Source organism: Diabrotica virgifera, chromosome 8 (genome assembly GCF_917563875.1).
Source record: "Diabrotica virgifera virgifera chromosome 8, PGI_DIABVI_V3a".
NCBI lineage: Eukaryota > Metazoa > Arthropoda > Insecta > Coleoptera > Chrysomelidae > Diabrotica > Diabrotica virgifera.
Window position 1 is genome coordinate 61,014,807 of NC_065450.1, and position 25,290 is coordinate 61,040,096.

At 32.9% G+C, this 25,290-nt stretch overlaps 1 protein-coding gene across 1 annotated transcript in view; it reads left to right on the forward strand.

Annotated features, from left to right (window-relative positions):
• Nucleotides 1-16,434: 16,434 nt before the first annotated feature.
• LOC126890166 (uncharacterized) overlaps nucleotides 16,435-25,290 on the forward strand; it is a 44,267-nt gene continuing 35,411 nt past the window's right edge. Inside the window, exon 1 of the mRNA XM_050659019.1 lies at nucleotides 16,435-16,499. Coding sequence (XP_050514976.1) covers nucleotides 16,435-16,499 — 65 coding nt within the window. The remainder of the gene's footprint in view (nucleotides 16,500-25,290) is intronic.

Consider the following 25,290-nt stretch of genomic DNA (forward strand, 5'->3'; position numbering starts at 1 on the left):
TCCAATATTTTTAAAAAATCTATCGAATGACACCAAACACGACCCCCATGAAGGTCGTGGGGGTGGGGGTTACTTTAAAATATTAAATAGGACCCCCATTTTTTATTGCAGATTTGGATTCCTTGCGTAAAAATAAGTAAATTTATTCCATACATTTTTTCAAATTATGGATAGACGGCGCTATAATCGGAAAAAACAACCCAATAGGTTCCTATAACCATTATTCCGGTCTTATTTTCAATTTCTTTTACTTTTACCCCTAAGCCAGCTTAATAATCACCCCATTCTTTTTTATTAGCAATGGGAGTCAAATAAGATATTGTTTGAAAGCCCTTGCAATTACATATATACTTGTATCTAACTTTTTAATTTCGATCTATTAATACTTTATTTGAATTATTAAAAATGGTGAATCTGGTGACCTCCGGTGGCAATACAACCATAAAGATTTGATAGAAATTTTCTTACACACTCCGAAGCATTTGCAGAGTGATTAGTAGGCATTCGTTGATAACTCATTGACGCAAATCTTCTAAAGATATTAGTAAAGAAAAATGTTTCTTTTTATTTACCCCCAGTAAAAAAATCGAAGGAAGACAAATCTGGTGACCGAGGGGGCCATTCGATATTGCCTCTCCTCCCAATCCAATGCCGTGGAATATTTTGGTCTAACTATTGACGAATAACTAAAGTATAATCCAAATAAGCCCCGTTCTGTTGAATAATCATACAATATTCATCATATTGTTAATAATTTTCAATAATATGAGTGAATTAGAATTAATCACGTCTCTCAGTAATTATAAATACATTTTGCCAGTCAAACTAACAGGCAAAAAATGGTCCTACCAGCCGACCACAAAAATATTTAAGCTCATACATTTAATTTTTGCAGTTGTTGTATACGCACCTCTTGGAAAATCGTGTGGTTTGGATAGAAACAAAATTTATTTAAAAATAGTTTGCCTTTAAATTTTATTAAACGTGTATGATAGATTCGTACAATAACATCAACAATAATTTTTAAATAAAAACTGCTGCAAATATATTCACGCTAGCTATGATTCTTGGAATTCCTAAAAAAGTAATAAAATTAAATAGGTACTGAAGTAAACTACATCCATGTTATAATAATGTATTTAATTGTTAATATGTTTAACACTCATGTAGGAAAAACTTGCAGGAAATGTTACCCATTGAACTAAGATGCTGATCCTGAGCCTAAGTAACCAGGTGGCCTGTGGTCAGAGGCAACTGGATTACTTCCTGTCGCGCAAGAAAACACAAGACACAGGTGCTTTAGGGCCTATCTTTATAAGTTCACAAAGGAAGATACAAACAAATGCCTATATTGTAAATACTCCGAGAGTGTTATTCACACAATGCTGGAGTGTAATAGATGAACAGTGGAGAGAAGAAAAATTTATAGAGAGATAGGTATGAAACTTGTAGCTATGAGAGAGATCGCGGAGATGACGGGAAGTAAGGATGGAAGGAACAGTTTGTATAATTACATTCGTACAGTCATTAAGAAGAAAGAAGAACAGGAGAAGCGGCATCTGGGCCAATGACAGAGATAGGATCTGGATAAAAGAAGGGAGTGCTCCGAAAAGTCAGTCTTACAGCAGCAATCCCTATTTCGGAGAATGAACACGTGCGACAACTACGTGCAAGTAGATAAGGGTAGTTTTAGATAGAATAACAGGAAGACGTTCGCAGGGCATACTTCTAGGGGAAAATGGGTAAACCTGGTCCGATTTTAAAAAATTTCCAACCTTAGAAAAAAAAAACCAATTTTATACTTACCAATAACATACTGCTTGCTGCATCTTAAGATTCCTTCATGGAGTTATTACTATTTTACAATATTATAGACTTTTGTGCTCTGTAGATATCTCCAATTTGAACTACACATGTCAAGTTTGCATGGTCGTGCGTAGACGTTTCATTACCAACGGTAAACAAAGAGAAGAAGTTTTTTAATTGACGGTCATTTTGTTTAGTCCTTGGAGGAGTACCCATAGTCTATAACAAGAATGATTTTAGAAGAACAAAAATAAATTATATAATAGAGCTTGTAATTTTTAACTTTTGAGAAAAACATATAAGTGACTATTTATCGTGAACAATATCTTTACTGTATTTGTAGATACAGGCCAAGCTGGACTGGGGAAAGGTATTCAACAGTTGTATTTAACCAGTTATGACCTACTAAATGGAAACGATGACACTTTCATTGGTATCAATATCTTTGAAGGAACATATATAGGGTGGCCGGATAGTCCCTTTACACTAATGAATTATTTTTTTTATATAACAGACGGAAAAAATAATAACACAATTTTGTTTGTAAGTTATTTATTAATTATTTATTTATCTAAAACATGGGTGTGAATACCTGCATTGCCGTAACACAACTTGGTACGACGCCATGTTCGTATGCTCATCCGTCTCAGCATGTCCGGAGTTACTGACGTAAAAGCTGGGCGCACTCCGTTTCGCAAGTCCACATTCGAAACATATCTGCATTTTTAACGTTCTCTTTAATAAAATTCCACAGCGAATTTTTCGGCGCTGTCAAATATGGACGTTTTGGAGGCCGAGCAATTGGAGAACCACGTCCAATCCATCGGTCCGGGAAGATTTCATTCAGGCGTTTGTGAACAACGAGAGGAAAATGGGATGAGGCGCCAGCTTGTTGAAAAGAAATAGTGTCAGCAGTGCCCTGAGCTGTCAATTGCAATAATAACCGTTCTTTAATTATCTGCAGATAAATAAGTGTGATAAGTTATGGAGCCTTCAAAAAAATATGGCCCAAACAGATAAGTTGAAATAATTCCAGCTTATGCCATAACATGAGGCGGGGTTTTTTTACTTCCTCAAAGAAATGAAGGTTGTCATTTGCTCAGAAATAGACATTTTGATTTCGAGAAATCACAAACTTATCGGTGAACAGAACATTTTGTTTCACATGCTCTCGAAAAGTGTTGAAGCAGTAATTGACACGCTTCAATTGTAGACACTCTTGTAGCCGCCATCATGTTTCAATCGCATCTATTGATGTCTGTCTGTGTGACCTGTAGGCTGTCTGTGTGACCAGACAGGTGTCCTTGAAGATGCGCATGCGCCGAAACGCAAATAAATATTGGCTAGATGTTGAAACATTATTATTAGTGCAAAGGGACTTTCCAGCCACCCTATACGAAATGAGGAAAAAAAGAAAAATAGACGTCACTGAAATGTTTTTTTGGAAACGAATGCTACGAATTCCTTTTATCGACCATAGAAGAAATAATTCAATTTTAAGAGAGCTAAAAGTTAGCCAACGACTATCCAGCCAATAATTAAAATACTTTGGACATGTTATGAGAGCAAACACAGAAAACATAGAAATACTTATTATACAAGGAAAGGTGAAAGGCCGAAGATCACGAGGAAGATCCCCAACAAGATAAATCGATCAAATTACGGGAATATGCAAAAGACCTATGCATTAGTTAAAAGAAATGACCAGAGACAGAGATCTTTGGAGACAGACAATACACGACATTACGTCGACCACTACATTCCCTCCGTGGGGTCAGGATTAAAGAGAGAGAGAGAGAGAGAGAGAGAGAGAGAGAGAGAGAGAGAGAGAGAGAGAGAGAGAGAGATACGAAATGAGGACGTGCAAAGCAAGACGAAGGTGGAAGATGTAATTAAAAGAATTGCGCAAATGAAATGGAACTGTGTAGTACATGTGGCACGACAAAACATCGAAAGTTGGACGAGAAACAGTGTACATTGGCAGGGCCGGACTGGCTCATAAAAAAGACGCCAACCCAAATTATAACAAAGGCGCCAGCCCAAATTCTAAAAAAGGCGCCAACCTAATATCTAAACAATGGCGCCAGACCTCCCTCTTAAGCTTTGACATCAAATTTTTTGAAATCCTAATGCGTGTAAAGTAAATCAATATTGCTAATTTTAATTTAAATCCATAAAATAATTTACTATTTTTATTAGGAATAGTAAATCATATTAAGATTCCACAAAAACATAGCTTCAGTTTCCCAGTATCCGTTTTACTCTGCTACACTCTTTGATACTCTCTGAAGACTCCAAAACAATTTTCGAAAAGTGTGAGTAATTTTCACTTGCTACTACAAAAGAATCTATTGGTTCAAAAACATTTAACAAAAATCATGATGATTTGTATTCTATACAAGTCACCTTTTGAATGTTTTCAAATTTTTTACTAAATTCAATATAGCATAAGAGTAAACCTCGATAAAAATCCAGCAACCACACACGGCGATCCGTGCCTAAGTGGTGAATGGCCTAACGTCAGACGGTCGCAAACGGAGCCCTCGGAGAACTGGTGAAACTCCTTTGTAATTAAAGCCTTAGCGTTGGCAAAGGCGCACTGCCTCGCCAGACAGTATAATTCCCCCCTACTCGTGGGAACTACATATATGAATAAGTATTTAATCATGCAGGAAAAAGGGAAACAACAAAACGAAGGGATAATGGAGCGAGTCACCAGTGATGGTGCAGCTGGAACAAGCTATGGATGAGATGATAAGGTGTTCATTGTAGTAAAGGGAACAAAGGGAAAGTACCCAGCGAAGAGGAAAAGAGGAAGGAGAGGACCATCATCTTCGGAAGAAGATGTGTTGAAAGATCTTCAGTCAGGGGTAGAGACCTGATTAAGACGGATCTTCCAGAGGAGACGACCTTACAAAGGAGCTCCTCACTTGGGGAGAAAACACCTAGAGACTTAGAGAGAAGGAGGAGAGCTCGGACATAATGGCCATGGTAAGAGCAATGGAGAAACTTACCAGCGTTACAAATAATTTAGTGAAACTAATGTCCGACCATACAAACATTAAGGTTGAGATCAAGAATGAGGTACAAAAACCTTAAGAGAGTCACCGAAGACATGGAGGTTACTTTCAGACAAGTCGCCCTCGGCAGCATTAAGAAACGAAATAGAATAGTGTAGAAAACCGGTGAGGAAAAAACGACTGGGGAGACTGTACGAGTGTCCACACAGATGGATTTCGACGAGTTCTTCCCCGAAAATCTTAGCGAAGGAGAGATAAAAGCAGAGCGTTAAAAGCACTAAAGAAGGCATAAGAGGGGACCTCATCATTGAAGTGACAGGGAAAGAACAGACCGAGCGCCTGAAAAAGAGTATCGTGGCCCGCACGGAGGGAAACGCAGTGGAGGTTGTCCTGGGCTATCAGGTCCAGGTGTACCTATTTGACATAGACGGAGGAGTCCCAAGGTAGAAATCTTGAGACAAGTTCGGAGGTATACCGGCAGCAAGGAGCCTGACGACGTCAAACTCGTCTGTATAAGGGAAAATAGAGAACACAAACGTCACGGTTGGACTGAGACGTATCGCAGCAAAAAAAGACACTGGAAAGAGAACATATACCTATTGGCTGGAACTCATGCAAGATACGAGAGAGACTGCGTGTCCAGGGGTGCTTCAGATGCCTGCAGTTCAGGCATAGTAAAACGGTGCAAGAGAAAAAACAGGGAGGACTCCTACTACAGATGTGGTAAGGAGGGGGTACTTTTAAAGAATCCGGTCAGAGTGCCGACAACTTACAGTGCCCGGAGTGTAAAAAACTGATCCTGGAAAAGCGGGGCCTCAAGAGACACCCTGCCACAATCGATGAGAAAAGGGTGGGTGAAAACACCTAGGACCAGGAATCAGACAGCGTATGGGTAAGTAAGTTAGAAAGATAAGAACCATCTAATACACGGTTCCTTTAAATAAATGTGGGAAGCTGCTCACGACGTTGCAGACTCACTCGCACGAAGGGAAGGTATGACATTTGGTCTTTCGACAGAGAATCGTTAAAGATAGGAGATCAGACGTGACCGTATACGTGGTGAACAGAGGTATTGGAATTACCAGACACTTTGTTAAGAATGTTAATAGGTATGTTAAGGCATAAGTTGTAGACCGGCTGGCGTACAATTGTTATGTTTTGCCAAACGTCCCGCTTCGAGAGGGGAATACCTATCAGAATGAATCCACGCCATGGGACTTACCGTGCTAAATGACTGGTTTGGAAGAACGATCGCTCAGCTTACATGAGTATGTGAGTTTTGAACTAACGAGCAAAAGGAAGAAACGGAAAGATGAAGATAGCTATCTAAAAAAAATTTTAAATCAGGAAGCTTTTGTGGATGCTCTTGGCTTGATTGGTCCGATGTGGGAGGATGTGAAGGAGTTGAACGAGAGATCAGGTATCAGATAACCAAATAGCTTAGATGCGACGCGTAGTACTTTCGCGTATAAATATCCGTTATTTGATAACCAGCGGAAATTGATACCCACGAAAGGTGCCCCAATCGTAAAAATGGTCTTCTAGGGCGCCTCTCGTTGCATCTAAGCTATTTTTTATAATAGAAACAGCGGAAATTGATACCCACGAAAGGTGCACCAATCCTAAAAATAGTCTTCAAGGGCGCCGCTCGTTGCATCTAAGCTATTTTTATAATAGAAACAACGGAAATTGATACCCACGAAAGGCGCCCGAATCACAAACATAGTCTTCGAGGGCGCCGCTCGTCGCATCTAAGCTATTTATTACAATAGAAACAGCGGATATTGAACCTACGAAAGGCGTCCGAATAGTAAAAATGGTCTTCGAGGGTGCCGCGTATCGTATCTAAGCTATTTGATTATCTGGTATCTGGTATTTTGTTGTACCCTCTGGCTTTATTATGTAGGTTTCTGGTGCGCCTTCGGTGCCAAACGGCGAAATCAGCAGCAAATAAAAACATTTTTTAGGGGAATGATAGCTCCATCATTTCTATGTAAGTGTTAAAAAATTTTTCAACGTTTCATTTTTTTAATGGATAGAGACTAACCAAGGCAAAAGTCGCACCGGCCCGCGGGCCGGTAGGCCGGCGGCCCAGTCCGGGCCTGTACATTGGAGACCACGCAAGCACAGTCGTAGTAGAGGAAGACAACAAAAACGATAGCTAAACGACATCAAAGCAAAAATGGGGAGATACTGGCACCAAATAGCACAAAACAGAGAAGATAAGAAAACTCATGGGGAGGAATTTGTCCAGGAGTGCATGCAAACCAGCTTAAGAAGAAGAAGTCCAACTCGCTTATTAGAACAGCATAACAGGACCATCGTATGGCAGGTCAAAAGATTTCCTGGCGTCTCCAGTATCGACAGACAATACAAATAAGATAGATGTGCTTTTGTAAACCTCTGTATTATATTTTACACAAAATATATATGTAAATGTGAATGAATATGCATCAAGTGCCATAAGATATACAGTATGTCCCTGTAAGTTGTATCCATATGGAAAACTTTTTTATTAGTAATTTTACGAAAAAAAGTTATTCTTTATAAAAAGCTCTGCATGGTCAAAAACCTCAGATTTAACCATCAAATATCAAATTTTTTGAATATTATACGAGGTATGTCAAAAAGTTTGAATTTCACTCAAGAGTAAAGTAGCTTTATTTTTCGTAATATTGGAAATTGCTATTATGAAAAGTTGTTTGGAATTAAAAACTATATTCTAGTTTGCAATTACATCCTTCTAATTGAAATTTTTTTTTTTTTAATTATGGATAACTATCATTTTCAATTTTTTTCAGTTATTTCAATTCTGATAACTCTTATTATTAATTTTACGAAAAAAAGTGATTCTTAATAAAAAGTTCTGGATGGTCTAAAATTTAAAATACAATGATCTTATATCAAATTTTATCAATTTTATACGAGGTATGTCAAAAAAGATAAATTTAGATCAAAGGTAAAGTACCTTTATAGTTCAGAATATTTCAATTAGATGGATGTAATTACATACTGAAACATAGTTTTTAATTCTAAATAACTTTTCATTATAACAATTTTCGATATTGTGAAAAATAAAGCTACTTTAATCCTGAGTCAAATTCAAACTTTTTGACATACCTCGTATAAAATTGATAAAATTTGACAAAAGATGGTTGTATTTTAGATTTTAGTCAATGCAGAACTTTTTATTAAGAATCACTTTTTTTCGTAAAATTAATAATAAAAGAGTTATCTGAATTAAAATAACTGAAAATAATGTTAGTTATCCATAATTTTTCAAAATAATTTTTTTTTCAATTAGAAGGATGTAATTGCATACTAGAATACAGTTTTAATTCGAAACAGCTTTTCATAATAGCAATTTTCAATATTGTAAAAAATAAAGCTACTTTACTCTTGAGTGAAATTCAAACTTTTTGACATACCTCGTATAATATTCAAAAAATTTGATATCTGATGGTTAAATCTTAGGTTTTGGACCATGCAGAGCTTTTTACGAAGAATAACTTTTTTTCGTAAAACTAATAATAAAAAAGTTTTCCATATGGATACAACTTACAGGGACATATTGTATATACTAAGGATTTCCACAGTTTTCACTGTATTCCTTCACTCAACCGTTCTCTCCAGCTCTTTCTGTATTGCCAGTCCCCTTCCTGTAGATATATCTTCTCCATTGCTTCGTTCACTTCATCTATGAAAAATCTTCGGGGTCTGCCTCTCCTCCTTTTTCCTATAGGGTTCCACTCCTTTATTCGGTTTATCCAACGATGTTGGTCTGCTCTTCTGACATGTCCGTACCAGGTTAATCTCTTCTGTTCTATGTAGTCTATAATGTCTGAGTTCACTCCCATTCTTCTCTTAACCTCTATGTTATTAATTCTATCTCTCCCTGTTACTCTGCAGCTTCTGCTTAGGAATTCCATCCTCTTGCTCTTATTTTGTTTTTGGTTTTCTTATTTATTGTCCAATTTTCACACCCATAAGTGAGAATATTTCTTTTGATGGTATTATACTATATTCTTCTTTTTGTTTTTATGCTGATATTCTTATCCCACAGTATGGGGTTCAATTTTCGTATGCAGTCTCTTGTTTGACCTAGTCTATTGTTTATATCTTCCTCAGTTGATCCTTTGTTTGATATTATAAAACCTAAATACTTGTACTTATCTGTTTCTCTGATTTGTTTACCTTCGTCTATTTACAATTGTTTTATTTATGTATTCTCCGTTGTTAGGTATTCAGTTTTCTTTCCATCCCATTCTTTGTATATTCCTGTTCCAGTTTTGTCATCATAAAACTGAGGTCATCTTAGACTTGTGTGATCACTATTTGGTCGTCAGCAGAATTTAGGGTATATAGATATTCGTTCCTTACTTACTGGTATACCCATTTCTTCGCACTTTCGTTTCCATGGTTTCAGTGTCTTTTCCAGGAATATTTTGAACAGGGTAGGGGATGTGAAGCAGCCCTGTAGTAGTGCCTTTGTCGTCTTAAATGGACTGCATATTCGATTGTCCATTTTGATAGCTACTGTGTTATTCTTGTAGAGTACTTTTACTGCTGTTATTATTAAATACATAAATAACTAAAATAAACCTACTGGCTTTATAAATATTCTTGACTTTATCTGAGTGTTAATATGTCGGTTCGCCATATATTTAGTGTTACTAACACATCCTGACAGTCTATTTGCTTTTTGTACATGATTTCTCACTTCTTTGTCCAGGTCTCCGTAGCTTGACAATGTAATTCCAAGGTATAATATTTCCATTACTTGTTCAATACTGATACCATCAATTTCTATTTTACATCTAATTGGTTCTTTATGATAACTAACTGTGGTTCTAGTTTTCTGGGACGAGATTGTTATACTGAATTATTTTGCTCTTATGTAAAATCTGTGGACTAGTCTTTAAAGACTAGCTTCATCTTGGGCTATCAATATTGCGTGAGTATTTTTACTTCGTTGTTTCCCATTCTCTATTACTTTGTTAACGTTTTTGATGATAATATTAATTTTAGTTTGTTTAATAATAATATATACCTCGTCCAATTTACTTACCGTTGCACGTCATCTGTGCCATAGCCTGTGACACGATACCAACACGAAATATCTAGGCGGTAGGTGTGTTCCCCTTTAGAATCATTTTGATTCTAAAAAATAACACACCCACCGCCTAAATATTTCGTGTTGGTATCGTGTCACAGGCTATGGCGCGGATGACGTGCAACGGTAAGTAAATTGGACGAGGTATAGTATATTATGCAACGAGCATTTAATGACGGTCATTATGAAGCGAGCATTTAATGACGGTCATTATGAAGCGAGTATGAGGGTTACGAAACGAGACGTATGCGGCGAGTTTCGAATAGAGTACGAGCTTCATAATGATAATTAAATGCAAGTTGTATACACTATTTTTTCTATGATCATTCACAACAAAAAATTTATTCAAATTTATTAATTTTGTAACACAAACAAATTAAGTAGTTTTTTAGTTTGACAGTTTGTTTACATAATGAGAACTGTCAAAGCCTATGTATTTGACTAGCTGTTGGTCACTCCGCGTGTACCACCTTTATCGCGAACGCCATATCGCGATTCTATTAGTTAAAAATCTGTGTCTTAATAAAAATCTGTATCATAATGAAATTCATTATGATACAGGTAGTGACATCATAATTGATATATTATAGCATGAGAATAGAAAATAGTTATTTATGAAACAGTTCGTGAAGTATGCTTTTTGCGAACGCACGCGATATTTAGAGCACGAGCGACAACGGAGCGAGTGCTATACATCGCGTAGGTTCGCAAAAAGTACTTCACGCACAGTTTCATACAATATTTTATCTACGATAAACAAATAAAAAAACTGTAACTCTTCGTCACTGGAATTCATTTCTACTCTACAATTTTTAGAACTTTGACATTTAAAAATCCTAATCCTAACTACTTTCAAACCACAAAACTGTCAAAAGTTTTGTTGTAAGTCATTGCTCATATTGTCATCACCATGACAAGGCGAAAGTTAAGGATATTTGATTATATGAAAGTGTGTCAAAAAACCCATTGAAAGTGTGCGAAAAAGTAAATCCCATTTAAAATACATTGTTACTTCACGCACACTTTAAACCCTTCACGCACTGCTATCTATAATCACAGTTTTCACAAACTAAAAACTGATACATAATACCGGGTGTCCACTTATATTTTCCCCCATTTTAACTACCTATAACTTCTAAACAGCTCAAGATAAAAATATGCGGTTTTCGCTAAAATGTATTATTTTAGTAAAAGTTTTGTCTGAATGGATTGAATTTTTTTATATCGCTTTCAAGTACGAAAACAAAAATGGCGGATTTTTGAAAAAAACGTTATTGAATTTTTTTAATGGAACACCCAGTATATTTTTTTGTAAATTGAAAGAAAGGTCATTTACCTATCCGGCGATAAAAAGTTTTTTAAAATCGGTTGTCAAATCACTGAGTAATTAATTTTGAAAATGAGAAATGCAACATGGATATCACATACCTAAATAACATAACTAAGCAAATTGATATTATATTATGTGATTTCCACATTGCATCTCTCATTTTAAAAGTTAATTTCTCAGTCATTTGACAACCGATTTTAAAAATTTTTATATCACTGGATAGGTAAATGTCCGTTTTTTTCAAGTCTTTAGGAAAACGATCATTTTTTATACCGATAATAAATAAAATATGGCGGATTAAAAAAAAACGTTGTTGACTTTTTTTATTAAAACGCCCAGTATATTTTTTTGTAACTTGAAAAAATGGTCATTTAGGTACCTATCCAGAGATATAATATTTTTTAAAATCGGTTGTCAAATGAGTGAGCGATTAATTTTTAAAATGAGAGATGCAATGTGGAAATCAAATAACATAATATTAATTTGCTTAGAGCCGGTTTCACCAACAACAAAAAATAGTAGTTTATTCTATGATTAAAGTTATTCGACTATTAAACTGACATTTCTCCTTTTACTAACGTCAAATAAGACTTATTTTATTAATTTATCAAAAAAATACTTACTCTTCGAATACATTGGCAAGTTAATCTGGCTGTAAATATTCAGAACAAAGTAAATTCGCGAGTTTAGCTTTAAATTATCAAAATTATAATGAAACAAAATATAAACTTAAACGTCTAATAAATTTTATTCGACGAATAGCTATTCATTGATTTATTTGTTGTTGGTGAAACCGGACCTTAGTTATGCTATTTAGGTATTAGTCCAGAAAGCCACTGCACATCCGCTAGGAAAAATATTCTAAATCGGATTTTTTGCACAGTCTTACTCAAAAAGGACTCCTTTTAACAAATTTGCATGTTGCCAGGATCAAAAGGTGGTCAAAATTTTTTTAAACGTTTTTTTTTTGTTTTTTTCCTAAAATTATTTTTTTTGCATAGAAAAAAGTATTTTTAGGTTTTTTGGATCATTCCAAACAGAAAAGGTCTTTAGTGACTTTTCTCTAAAAATGATAGTTTTTGACAAATAAGCGATTAAAAATTAAAAAATTGCGAAATCGGCCATTTTTAACCCTCAAAAACTATGTGAAAAACTGAAAATTTGAATGTTGCCAAGGTAGGTAGATATTCTTTAAACATCGATTAATGACATCCCGAAGAGTTTTTTGCAATACAATATTCAAAACTCCTTTGTTTTTTAATTGCTAATCAAGCGTGCGCGACACTATTTTCCATCGACAGTATGGTGCAAATGAAAGGAATAAATTCGTTATTTCGTAAACCGGCGACTCTCAGGAAAAATCCCGAAACAGGTCGATTTTTATTTTTAAGTTATGATATTGTGGCATATATGGTATACTCGTGACGTCATCCGTCGGGGCGTGATGACGTAATCGATGATTTTTTTAAATGAGAATAGGGGGCGTGTGGTAGCTCATTTGAAAGGTTCTTCAATTCTCTATTCAGTAATGTAAACATTTACATAATTATTTATACAGGGTGTCCTTCTACTTCTTTTTTTGTCAAATAATTTAATTTATTAAAAATTTTTTGAACATCCTGTATAAATAATGATGTAAATGTTTATATTACTTAATAGATAATTGAAGAACCTTTCAAATGAGCTAGCACACGACTCCTATTCTCATTTGAAAAAATCATCGATTACGTCATCACGCCCCGACGGATGACGTCACTAGTATACCATATATGCCACAATATCATAACTTAAAAATAAAAATCGACCGTTTCGGGATTTTTCCTTACAGTCGCCGGTTTTCGAAATAACGAATTTATTCCTTTCATTTGCACCATACTGTCGGTGGAAAATAGTGTCGCGCACGCTTGATTAGCAATTAAAAAACAAAGGAGTTTTGAATATTGTATTGCAAAAAACTCTTCGGGATTTCATCAATCGATGTTTAAAGAATATCTACCTACCTTGGCAACATTCAAATTTTCAGTTTTTCACATAGTTTTTGAGGGTTAAAAATGGCCGATTTCGCAATTTTTCAATTTTTAGTCGCTTATTTGTCAAAAACTATAATTTTTAGAGAAAAGTCACTAAAGACCTTTTCTGTTTGGAATGATCCAAAAAACCTAAAAAAACTTTTTTCCATGCAAAAAAAATAATTTTAGGAAAAAAACAAAAAAAAACGTTTAAAAAATTTTTGACCACCTTTTGGTCCTGGCAACATGCCAATTTGTTAAAAGGAGTCCTTTTTGAGTAAGACTTTGCAAAAAATCCTAATTAGAATATTTTTCCTAGCGGATGCGCAATGGCTTTCTGGACTATATGTGATATCCACGTTGCACCTTTCATTTTAAAAATTAATTACTCAGTGATTTGACAACCGATTTTGAAAAAGTTTATATTTCTGGATAGGTGAATGACCTTTCTTTCAATTTACGAAAAATATACTGGGTGTTCCATTTAAAAAAAGTCAACAACGTTTTTTTCAAAAATCCGCCATTTTTGTTTTCGTATTTGAAAGCGATATAAAAAATTCAATCTATTCAGACAAAACTTTTACTAAAATAAAACATTTCAGCGAAAACCGCATATTTCTATCTTGAGCCATTTAGAAGTTATAGGCAGTTAAAATGGGGGAAAATATAAGTGGACACCCGGTATAGAGTAGATAAATATTATTAATAGTTTCGTTTAATATTATTAATAAATAAATATTTGTTTACCTGGACTCCATTTAAAAACCATATAATGCTTGGACGTGGATGTGCCGGTGGACTAGTACAAGACACTTTGTCATTGTCGACTGTTAGAACTGGTTCCCCCTTTGGTTTCTCTAAAATAATATATTTTAAAAAGTATCTGCAATATAATATTATACACTGTAGTTTTTTTGAAGTTACACTGCTTTAGGCGCGATTGAGAGTAAAATTTCATAATTCTGCGCGCATGCGCACACAGACAGTATGTATTTAGTTGCACTGAATTGTTCAGAATTAAAAAACGGCTCCAAACTCTGGAGAGGAAACAGATAAGAGGTAGAGCATTGGACTAGAGATCGAGAGGTCGCGGGTTCAAATCCCGGACGATTCACGTTTTTTTTTTAATTTTTGGTAGTTTTAATAAAACAATTTTGAAAGTGGTAGGTAAAAAAGTTAGTTTAATATTTAAATAAAATGAAAATGTAAACAGTTAAGTATATTTATTTCGTTGAAATTATATAATAGAAGTATAACTTCTTACGTGCGTACAAAGTAGACACACATTCTTTTTATAAAGTAGGTAACATTTTGAACCACAGTGTCCAATTCACCTTTGATTTCATCATAATGTACAACCTGAGTGTCAGGATCCATTTTCCAAGACATTTTGTCGATATCAAACATCTCTACCTTCAGTCAATACGTTATTAGTTTAGGAACATACTGATCCTCACAAACCTATAGAAACTCGAAGCGCTACATTTTGTGATATGAGTGGTGGTCCAATCAAGTGTTTTTGTCGTAAAATTTATGAGAGCGTCCGCTCGAAGGTTAAACATGGTAAATTTTGTTCATATAATAGCAAACTGGACAAGGAAACCTACTGACCAACTGAACGGTTTAACTGGCCGCTTATGCCTACGATATAGTATGGTATAACTACACCCAAACCCAGACATCCAAAGCGAAAGTTATCCTCCAACACCAAATTGTTCTATATGGTCCATATAATGTTCAGAAAAAAGGCACAACATTTTGAGCATCGGGTATGGGGGGAGCATCGGGTAAATTTGTAGTTTTTTAAGTTTTTCGTCAATATTTCTAAAACTATGCGGTTTGGCATGAATAACCTTCTATGCAAAAATGTTCTACATTAAATTTGAAATAAAAAAGGTTATATGCATAATCCTTCCAAAATGAACGGTTCCAAAGTGACGGAGGTAGTATAGTATACTTAAAAAGGCCTTACCCAAATATCCAAAGTAAAAGTTTTCCTCCAACACCAAATTGTTCTATATTCTATATGGTCCATATATTGTTCAGTAAAAATTTACACCATTTTGAGCGTCCTGTTTTTGGGGGGGGGGGGGGGGAGATGGGGAAGGATTCGGTAAATTAGTAGTTTTCTAAGTTTTCGTCAATATTTCTAAAACTATGCTTTAGCGTAAACAATGGTCTATACAAAAATGTTCTACATAAAATTTAAAATAAAAAAACGTCATATACATAATTGTTATAAAATAAAGGGTTCCAGAGTTACGGAGGGTGAAAAGTGGAGATTTTCAAAACTTTTTATATTTTTTGGGCAATGTATAATGTATTATTACTGATAAAAGAAATTTGTTTTAACAGGATTGTGTTTTTGTAAATAATATTTGCTAGTTCAGTGGCCGATGGTATGTTAGTGATAAGCCCATGAAGACACGTCAACCTCACCACCCAAAATCATCATCAAATGCACAAAAAATATAAAAAGTATCGAAAACTTTCACTTTTCACCCTCTGTAACTCTAGAACCATTGATTATATAACAATTATGTATAGGACCTTTTTTGTTTTAAATTTTATGTAGAACTTTTTGGTTTAGAACATAGTTAACGCTAAAGTACAGTTTTAGAAATATTGACGAAAAACTTAAAAACTGCGAATTTTGCGTTTTCTCCCCCCTCTCCCCCCAAACCCGACGCTCAAAATGGTGTGACTTTTTTCTGAACATTATATGGACCATATAGAACAATTTGGTATTGGAGGATAACTTTCACTTTGGTTGTCTGGGTTATACCATCTTTTGGATCAATTGACTAATATTAATTATGAGTAGAACGTCAACAGGAGCACAGGAAACATACGCATAGTTAAAAATGCAAATAAGAAGGCTAGGTCTGGAAATTACAAAAACAAAATAATGATACAGACGAGAAGAAATATAGTCCCAAAAACATTATGCATGAAGATGACATTGAAACGGTTGGTAAGTTTACATACCTGGGAGTAGAAATATATGCCGACGGATCAGAAGATGGAGAAATACGGAAGAGAATAACGCAGGCAAACTGAGCTTATTTTGCCCTCTCCCATATATTTCGGTCAAAAATTTTCCACTGAAATACAAAGATGAGAACCTATAAACCTTAATTCGACCAATAGCATGCTATGATTGATAGTGACACATGGGTCCTGAAAGGAGCATCCAAAAACAAACTTGACACATTCGAAAGGTAAGTACTGAGGAGAGTACTAGGACCTGTGAGGGAAAACGGAATCTTCACAAGTCGATACAACAACGAGTTTATCAACTTTATAAGGAAACACCCCTGTCAGATTTCATTAGAATACAAGGTTTGCAATGGGCCGGACATGTGACAAGAATGGATAGTCTACCAAAAAGGGCAATGGATGCTAGAATGCAGGGAAAGTGACCGATTGGAAAGCCAAGAAAGCGCTGGGAAGTCACAGCAAACAGCGACCCACAAGGCCTTGAGGAGTCCGTGTATGGAGAAGAGCAGCCACAGACAAGCAAGGGTGGAGGCAAAAAATAAAATAGGTCAAGGCTCAATTAGGGCTGTAGTGATGTAGAAGCAGAGGAATAGCAATGTTTCACAAACAGATAGTAGGAATCTTATTAAGGTAAGGTGATGAACTAGATAATATTTTTTATTTCTTGTATACTTACCAAATACAAACATCAGTTTTCCTCTATTAATAGATTGAAATAATGGTGCCTCCCAAGTTACCTCGCAAATATATCTTCCTGTAGCTATGGTTTGTAAATTGTTTAAGACTAAGTTGTTGCCTGAGCTGTTGTTTATCTAAAATTTGAAAAAAAACTTTAGGCTGTGAAATGTTTATTTAATCCATTGACTAAAAAAGATAAATTAGAATATGAAATACTTAGACCCATTAACGGAAATATTTCAGAAGTCAGAAACTGCATCACAAAAATCTTGGCTTCACAATAATTTCATCATCATCGCCAGTAGCTCGACAACCCTTTTTGGGTCCTGGCTTGTTCTAGGGTTTTCCGCCATTTTGTTCTGTACCTTGCTTTGTTTTTCCAGTTTGTAATCTTAAGTGTTTTCACAATAATTTAATTTATAGTAAAAAGAAGAATGTGAAAGATTTCTCCCCCCCCCCTCTCACTCTTCGTCAACCATTTTCCATCCACTCCTGTTAGCCGCTAATATCCAATAGGTTGAAATGTTAAGGTCAAATATATTGCAATTTAGTTTGCGGTACTCCATTTAGTGCAGTCATTGAAGCGTAAAATAGGTTTTTACCTCCGAAATTTTTTAGTATGAACCGATTTACAGGAGATTTTTGGAATTCGGTTTATACTCTGGGCTAATTAGCAAAATTCATGGAAAAGTTATTTACCAGCAATTTTATTGCTGGAATCGAATTATAAGATCCTATATACTAATAATATAGGTATGCAAAGTCCGCAGATAGTGTGCTACTTTTTTTATAAACAAAATGGCGCCGACAAATCGTATTTTTTTCAATTATAGCTCTATAACTCCGAAGATTATAACTTTACAACCAAAACACCTTAATAAAAATTCACCGCAATTAAATTATGCATGGAGATATGTTTTTCACGATTTGCTCCGACGAAAATTTTCCTCTGAAAATGCGGGTTTTCCTAACAAAAACTCTAATTTTCAAATAAAGTTTTAGGTAAGTAATTATTAATCAATAATTAAATAACTTAGTAACATCAAAGCTTTGTTGGTATAGATTGTAATTCCAGAAGCCGGTGAAAATTAAACGAATATTTTAGCAACAATTCAATTGTTAATTAACAAATTACGATCGCAATAATAACCAAAATAATCATGATACATTGATCAAACTTATAAAGAGTATAAAGATGAGATGCTTATTTAATATTTTATCGACAAAATATACATTTTTCTTTTTTTTTGCATAATCTTTAAATTTTGAAAAAAAATAGTTATAATACGCTGGTCTAATTAGTAAAGTACAAAGAAAGGTTATTTACCAGCAATGTTATTGCTGGAATCGAATTATAAGATCCTATATATTATTAATATAGGTATGCAAAGTCCGCATACAGTGTGCTACTTTTTTTATAAACAAAATGGCGCCGACAAATCGTATTTTTTTCAATTATTGAACTATAACTCCGAAGATTTTAACTTTACACCAAAAACACTCAAATAAAAATTCACTCCAATTTAATTCTGCACAGAGTCATGTTTTTCCCGATTTGCTCCGACGAAAATTTTCCTCGGAAAATGTGGGTTTTCCCAACAAAATCTCGAATTTTCAAATAAATTTTTTGGGCCAGTAATTATTTATCAATAATTATATAGCTTGGTGAAATAAGAGCTTTCTTGTTATAGATTATAAATTTAGAAGCCGGTGAAAATTAAACGAATATTTTAGCAACAATTCAATTGTTAATTAACAATTTACAGTCGCAATAACAACCAAAATAATCATGAGACATTGATCAAACTTAGAGAGATTATAAAGGTGTGATGCCTATTTAATATTTTGTCGACAAAATATAATTTTTTTATTTTTTGCATAATCTTTAAATGTTAAAAAAAAATTGTTATAAACAAATTAACAAATGTTATAAACAAATTTTTTATTATATTCTAATTTAAAAAAATACTATAAATGCGTATTTCATAGGTCTTGAAAATGAATGCTTTTAAAAAATTTTCCAACCATTTGCAAAAAAGTTATGAAACAGCAAAGTAAATATACCAAATCTCCGTTGTTTATAATTTGTTTAAATTGTTTCAAAGCTTAAAAGTTAGTCTATGGTACAACCTAATTACTCACAAAGAATGTCGAAAATTAGTGCAATGGTTATATTTTAATCAAAGGTTAAAAATACTTTTTTTTGTAATTTTTAGCGCAAACGTAGGCCTGATACAGAGTCGGAGCTAAAATGTTCACTCGAAGCGACTGACACGCAGCATGCATTAATTATTTATTAAAAGTGTACATCACGCGGCCGGCCGTCGCTCCGAGTGAAATTTTTAGCTACAGTACTGTGTTACTCTACTTTCGCGCGTGTAAATTACAAAAAAATATATTTATGATCTTTAATTAAAATATAACTATTAAACTGATAATCGATATGTTTTTGTAAATAATTAGCTTGTACTTTAAACTCACTTCTACGCTTTGAAAGAATTAAAAAAAGTTATAAACACAGTAGTAATCGTATGTTTACTTTGCTATTTCATAACTTTTTTACAAATGGTTGCAAAAAAGTTTTAAAGCATTTATTTTAAAGATATTTAAAATGCGCATTTTAGCTATTTTTTAAAATTATAATATAATAAAAACTTTCTGAGAAACGTTAATTTGTTTATAACTATTTTTTTAAAAACATTTAAAGATTATGCAAAAAAATAAAAAATTCATATTTTGTCGACAAAATATTAAATAGGCATCTCATCTTTATAAGATTTCAAAGCTTGATCAGTGTATCATAATTATTTTGGTTATTATTGCGACCGTAATTTATTAATTAACAATTGAATTGTTGCTAAAATATTCGTTTAATTTTCATCAGCTTCTGTAACTATAATCTAAACAAAAAAGGCTTTAAGTCACCAAATTATTTAATTATTGGTAGATAATTACTTATCTAAAACTTTATTTTAAAATTAAAGATTTTGTTGGGAAAACCCGCATTTTCCGAAGAAAATTTTCGTCGGAGCAGATCGGGAGAAACGAGTCTCTATGCAGAATTTAATCACGGTGAATTTTTATTTTGGTGTTTTTGTTGTAAAGTTAAAATCTTCGGAGTTATAGAGCAATAATTGAAAAAAACACGATTTTCGTGCGCCATTTTGTTTATAAAAAAAGTAGCACACTATCTGAGGACTTTGCATACCTATATTATTAATATATAGGATCTTATAATTCGATTCCAACAATAAAATTGCTGGTAAATAACTTTTCCCAAAAATGGCCTATTCTCCGATAATCAGCCCAGACTATTATCTTATCCTTAATTTCAAAAGTAATATTGACTTAAATTTATTTTTATATTGTTAAGGGGTGAAAACAACCCCTTAATGGAAAAATTGTCATTGAGCCATTTTATCGCCAGAAAACGTGTTTAATAATAAACAGTGACATTGTGAAGTGTTTTCTAACACAATAACTTCATGTTAAACTCATTTTAATTCCCTTGAGAACCGTACAACCCTTGCAAAGAACCCCTAAATAAAAAAAAATTACGAAAAATGAATTTAGTATGACAAAAAAGATTTAATTATACAGTGCGTCCATAAAGTAACGCATAAATTCATCATTTCGTAAACCGGCAAATTTAAGGAAAAATTCCGACACAGGTCGATTTTTATTTTTAATTTCCGATTTTTTGGCATATATATCATACTAGTGACGCCATCCATCTGGGCGTGATGACGCAATCGATAATTTTTTTAAATGGGACTAGGGGTCATGTGATAGCTCAGTTGGAGGGGTATTTAATTCTCTATTCCATAATATAAACATTAATATAATTATTTGTACAAGGTGTTCAAAAAAACATTTTTTAATTAAAATAATTGAGACAAAAAGAAGAATGTATGTAATTTATCTAATTCAAAATACGTTTTAATGTTGTCAGAAAACAGGAAAAAAATGTTTATTTGACAAATAACTATTGTTTTTCACTTAAATTCAATGTTGAAGCTGCCACTTCCAGCTCTTGCCAGTTTGAACATTTCGTTTAAGCGAAAATCAATGTTTATTTGTCAAATAAAATTTTTTTCTGTTTTCTGACAGTAGTAAAACGCATTTTGAATTAAATAAATTACATACATTCTTCTTTTTGTCTCAATTATTTTAATTAAAAAAATAGTTTTTTGAACACCCTGTATAAATAATTATGTTAATATTTACATTAGTGAATAGAGAATTCAATATCCTTTTAAATAAGCTATCATATGACCCCTATTCTCATTTAAAAAAGTCATCGATTACGTCATCACGCCTAGACGGATGACGTCACTAGTATGATATATATTCCAAATAATCGTAATTTAAAAATAAAAATCGACCTGTTTCGGGATATTCCTTAAAGTCGTCGGTATACGAAATATCGAATTTATGCGTTACTTTATGGACGCACTGTAGAGTAAATGATATTTTACGTTCTCTATCTTAATTATCATATTGTTAACCCCCTTTCAACCATTAAAAACAACCCCTAAATAGAAAAAATTTACAAAAAATTAATTTGGTTTGACAAGAAGACTTAAATATAGAGAAAATAATATTTTACGTTTTCTATCTTAATTATTTAATTGTTAACCCCTTTCAACCCTTAAAATCAACACCTTGATTAAAAATTTTATAAATTTGTTTTTATAAACTAAAAGGATTTAAATATCGTTCCACGTTCTCGAAAAAGCTATGCTGGAGAATCATAGGCTCAAGTTTTTAACCCTTAAAACTACCCCTAAATTAAAACATTCAATATGTATGATTTAATTTTTGGACCAAAACTACTTCAATTTTGAAGCTATCACAACTTATAAAAATTTGTTATAGTGAAATTTTGAAACGGTGAAGGGTCAAAGGGCTCGAGAGAGACGGTGGTTGCGTTACCGCGCCCTTTTTAATCAATCATATGTTCGTCAATTTTTGTTTGATAAGAAAAAGAAACAAACCAAAATGTTGCCAATTGCCAATAATTTGAAAAGTATTGGGTTTTTGAAAAAACTTTATACAACTTATTTAAAATTAGGTCTTCTATCGACATCTGAGGCTATTCTGAAAAAAAAATCCACCACCGAAATGGGGTGGCAACCACCCCTAGGGTGAAAACGGAGTTCTGTTCAATATCATTTTTGAAATTAAGGGTGGGATAAGCCCAATTCCAAAATTTCATGTAAATCGGTTCATAGTAAAAAATTTCTGAGCTAAACAGCTTCAATGACTGCACTAATTCGTATCCATATCAATATGATCGGCATCGATACCATCGAAAGAATATCTCGATATTAAGATAATCCCTCGATATATAAACAGCTGCTTTTTGTTCGGTCTACCGACTTCTCGGTTGATCTACTTATTTGGTACCTATTTACCGATCTACCGAGATACCCCCTTAGATCTACGGATTTAAAAAAAAAATATTATCAAAATGCAGTTATATTGTACTTTAATAAATTCGATAACGCAATTTATCTTTTATTTCTATTACCGTCGAAAAAATTTCAGAAGTATTTTTTAATAGGTTTGTATAGGTAATACATTTTAGTTCGTTTAATACTTTCTAATTTTGTATTGTCTAAATTACGTATTATAAAGGTCTGTAATCTTCCCAATTCGGTATTTACATATAATCGTAACATAACATTAACAAGAGTCTCAAAAATTCAACACTCAACTCAAGTATAAAAAAAATATTTGTTGATGTTTGGACTCTTTCAACCTGTAAATATAATTATCTAAATATCCACGAGGAACATAAAATTCCTGTAGCTAGCTGTATACCATAAATCACAAAAAATACAGGATCCAGTGTAAAAAGTATATTTAAAAGAGCCCAATAAGGGTTACATTACAAAACAAAACGTTTTCGGTTTAACAAGTAATCCATCATCAGTGTTAAGCCCTAAAATGATAAGTATAACCTAATTAATAAAAGACAATGTTGTAAAAGTTGACTAAGGTTAAGAATTGACATAGGCCATACTTGAAGGGTATCGGGAGAAAATCATGAATGTCATCAAGAAATGATTTTGAGAAAAACGAATTTTAAAGTTATAAATTTTACAGCTATTTACGACAAAAAAAATCAGTTGGGTGGCATTAAAGATGAACATAAGGATAGAAAAATTTATTGATAATACGAACTAATGTAAACAAAGAACAAAAGTCAAATTGTTTTTAAAAAATAAAAAATTAGTTGGATAATGTCCACTTTTTAACAGAGAAAACAATGGATATCACCAAAAGCAGACGTTTAGTCACAGTATTGTTCCCGCTATGTTTTTGTTCCTGATTTGTTTTTTGGTTCTTTGTTTTTCATCAAAAACATAGTAAAACATTTTAGTTAAAAACTTGGTCTTAGCAATAAAATATTTTAGTTTTATTTGATTTTTTGCTTCCATTAGTTGTGTTATATCTTCTTAGAGACTTCATTACTGAAGGGCCTATCGTTGGTTGGTCTCCATTTTGTTCTTTTGAAAATTAATATTTTTTTGATATCGTAAAACATCATTTTATAAAAAGACATTTACCTATATTTCGCTTCAAGTCCGCAGACTTTCTTTTCACGGTTGGATCATGTTTTGCCTTGTTTTTGCCACTCATTTTTTGTTTACATGGCTTCTTTTCATGAGGAATTGTTGTTGTTTATTTGAGTTTATATGACTGCGGACACTACATCCAGTCGCCAATTATACTATTTTTTATTTTATTAGTCATTTTTTCGTATCTTATCCTAAAACTAATACTAATATTAATCTCTAATAAACAATTCTACTAATAAATAATTATTTTTGATTTTTTTTAATAATTTTTTATATTATATTTTTTTTTATTTATTTTTTCCTAAATGATGCTCTCAGAGTTCCACAGTAAAAACTGCAACATTCTTCTTTTCTTCTTTAGCCCTCTACTTCATTCGAAAGCTTTTTACTACGGACTGTCCAAGTTCGTCATTAATTTTTTTTATTATATATTTTTTTTTATTATATATTTTTTCTATTATTTTTTTATATTTTTTTTATATATATTTTTTTTTTATTTTTTTTTTCTTTATTTTTATTTATATTTTTTTTTCTTTCCTTTTTTCTTTTAATATATAACAATTTACAAGAAATACTTAAACTATATTTTACAATTACAACTTAAGTTTAATATCTAAAATATGTTTATACAATAGTCGATATACCAACTCATTATTTTCTAATGTTAATAAATAATTTAAATTAATGGGATGGTGGACATCAGACAAAGAATACAGTGAATTTAAAAACATATTAACTTTATTAGAAATAAGAGAACAGGTCAAAATTTTGTGTTGTGGGTTACCAAACTGACCACAAGTACATTGAGGGCTATCAGCTATATTAATTTTAAATATATATGATGGTGTAAGACAGTGGTTAAATCTCATTCTGCATATGGTTCTTGTCATATCCTTTGTCGACTCCATTTTAGAAAACCAAGGTTTATCTGTGATATAGTTTCTGATTGATCTGTAGTGATTTCCTGTATTTATGTTCTCATCAATATACCTTTCTTTCCATTCTTTCTTAAGCTCCTTGAATAAATCTGATTCAATATCTCCAGACGTACAAAGATAATGTGTTAATACTCCTTTTGTCACCGCGTTTTTAGCCAATTCATCTACCATTTCATTTCCAGTTATTCCACAGTGGCTTTTAACCCATGCTAACTTAACAGACTTTCCTTGTTGCTGAAGTTCTTTCATTTTATTTATTATATATAATTCAATGTAGTTCACTTTTGATTTAGCATTTATAGCACTAATTTTACTTAGAGAACTTTTACTGTCACTATAAATTATAAACTTTGAAAGATTTATATTAGATGAATATTTTAGTGCTTCCATTATCGCTATTAACTCAGCTGTGTATATACTCATAATAGAATTTAGTTTGAACATTTTGCTAATTTTATTACTGCTATCCCAATAGGCACACCCCACTTTCAATATTTTTTATGCATCTGTATATACCATACAACAGTCTTTGAACATTTGTGAACTATCGGATATAAACACTAATTTTCTTAAAGATAGTGGCAAATTGCTATAGTCCCTTAAAAAGTATACCTGAACTTGTTCCATAGAATCTATTATACTTAGAGTTTTCTTTTTTATCCAATATTTTTCTGTTAGGTCTGCTAAAAACAGTTGATGTATTTTGGTAATTAAATTTGCCTTTTTTTCATATAATCTAACTAAAAGGCTAATGCCAAGGTTTTTTCGTCTTATATCCATCGGCATTTCACAGCATTCAACTTGTAGAT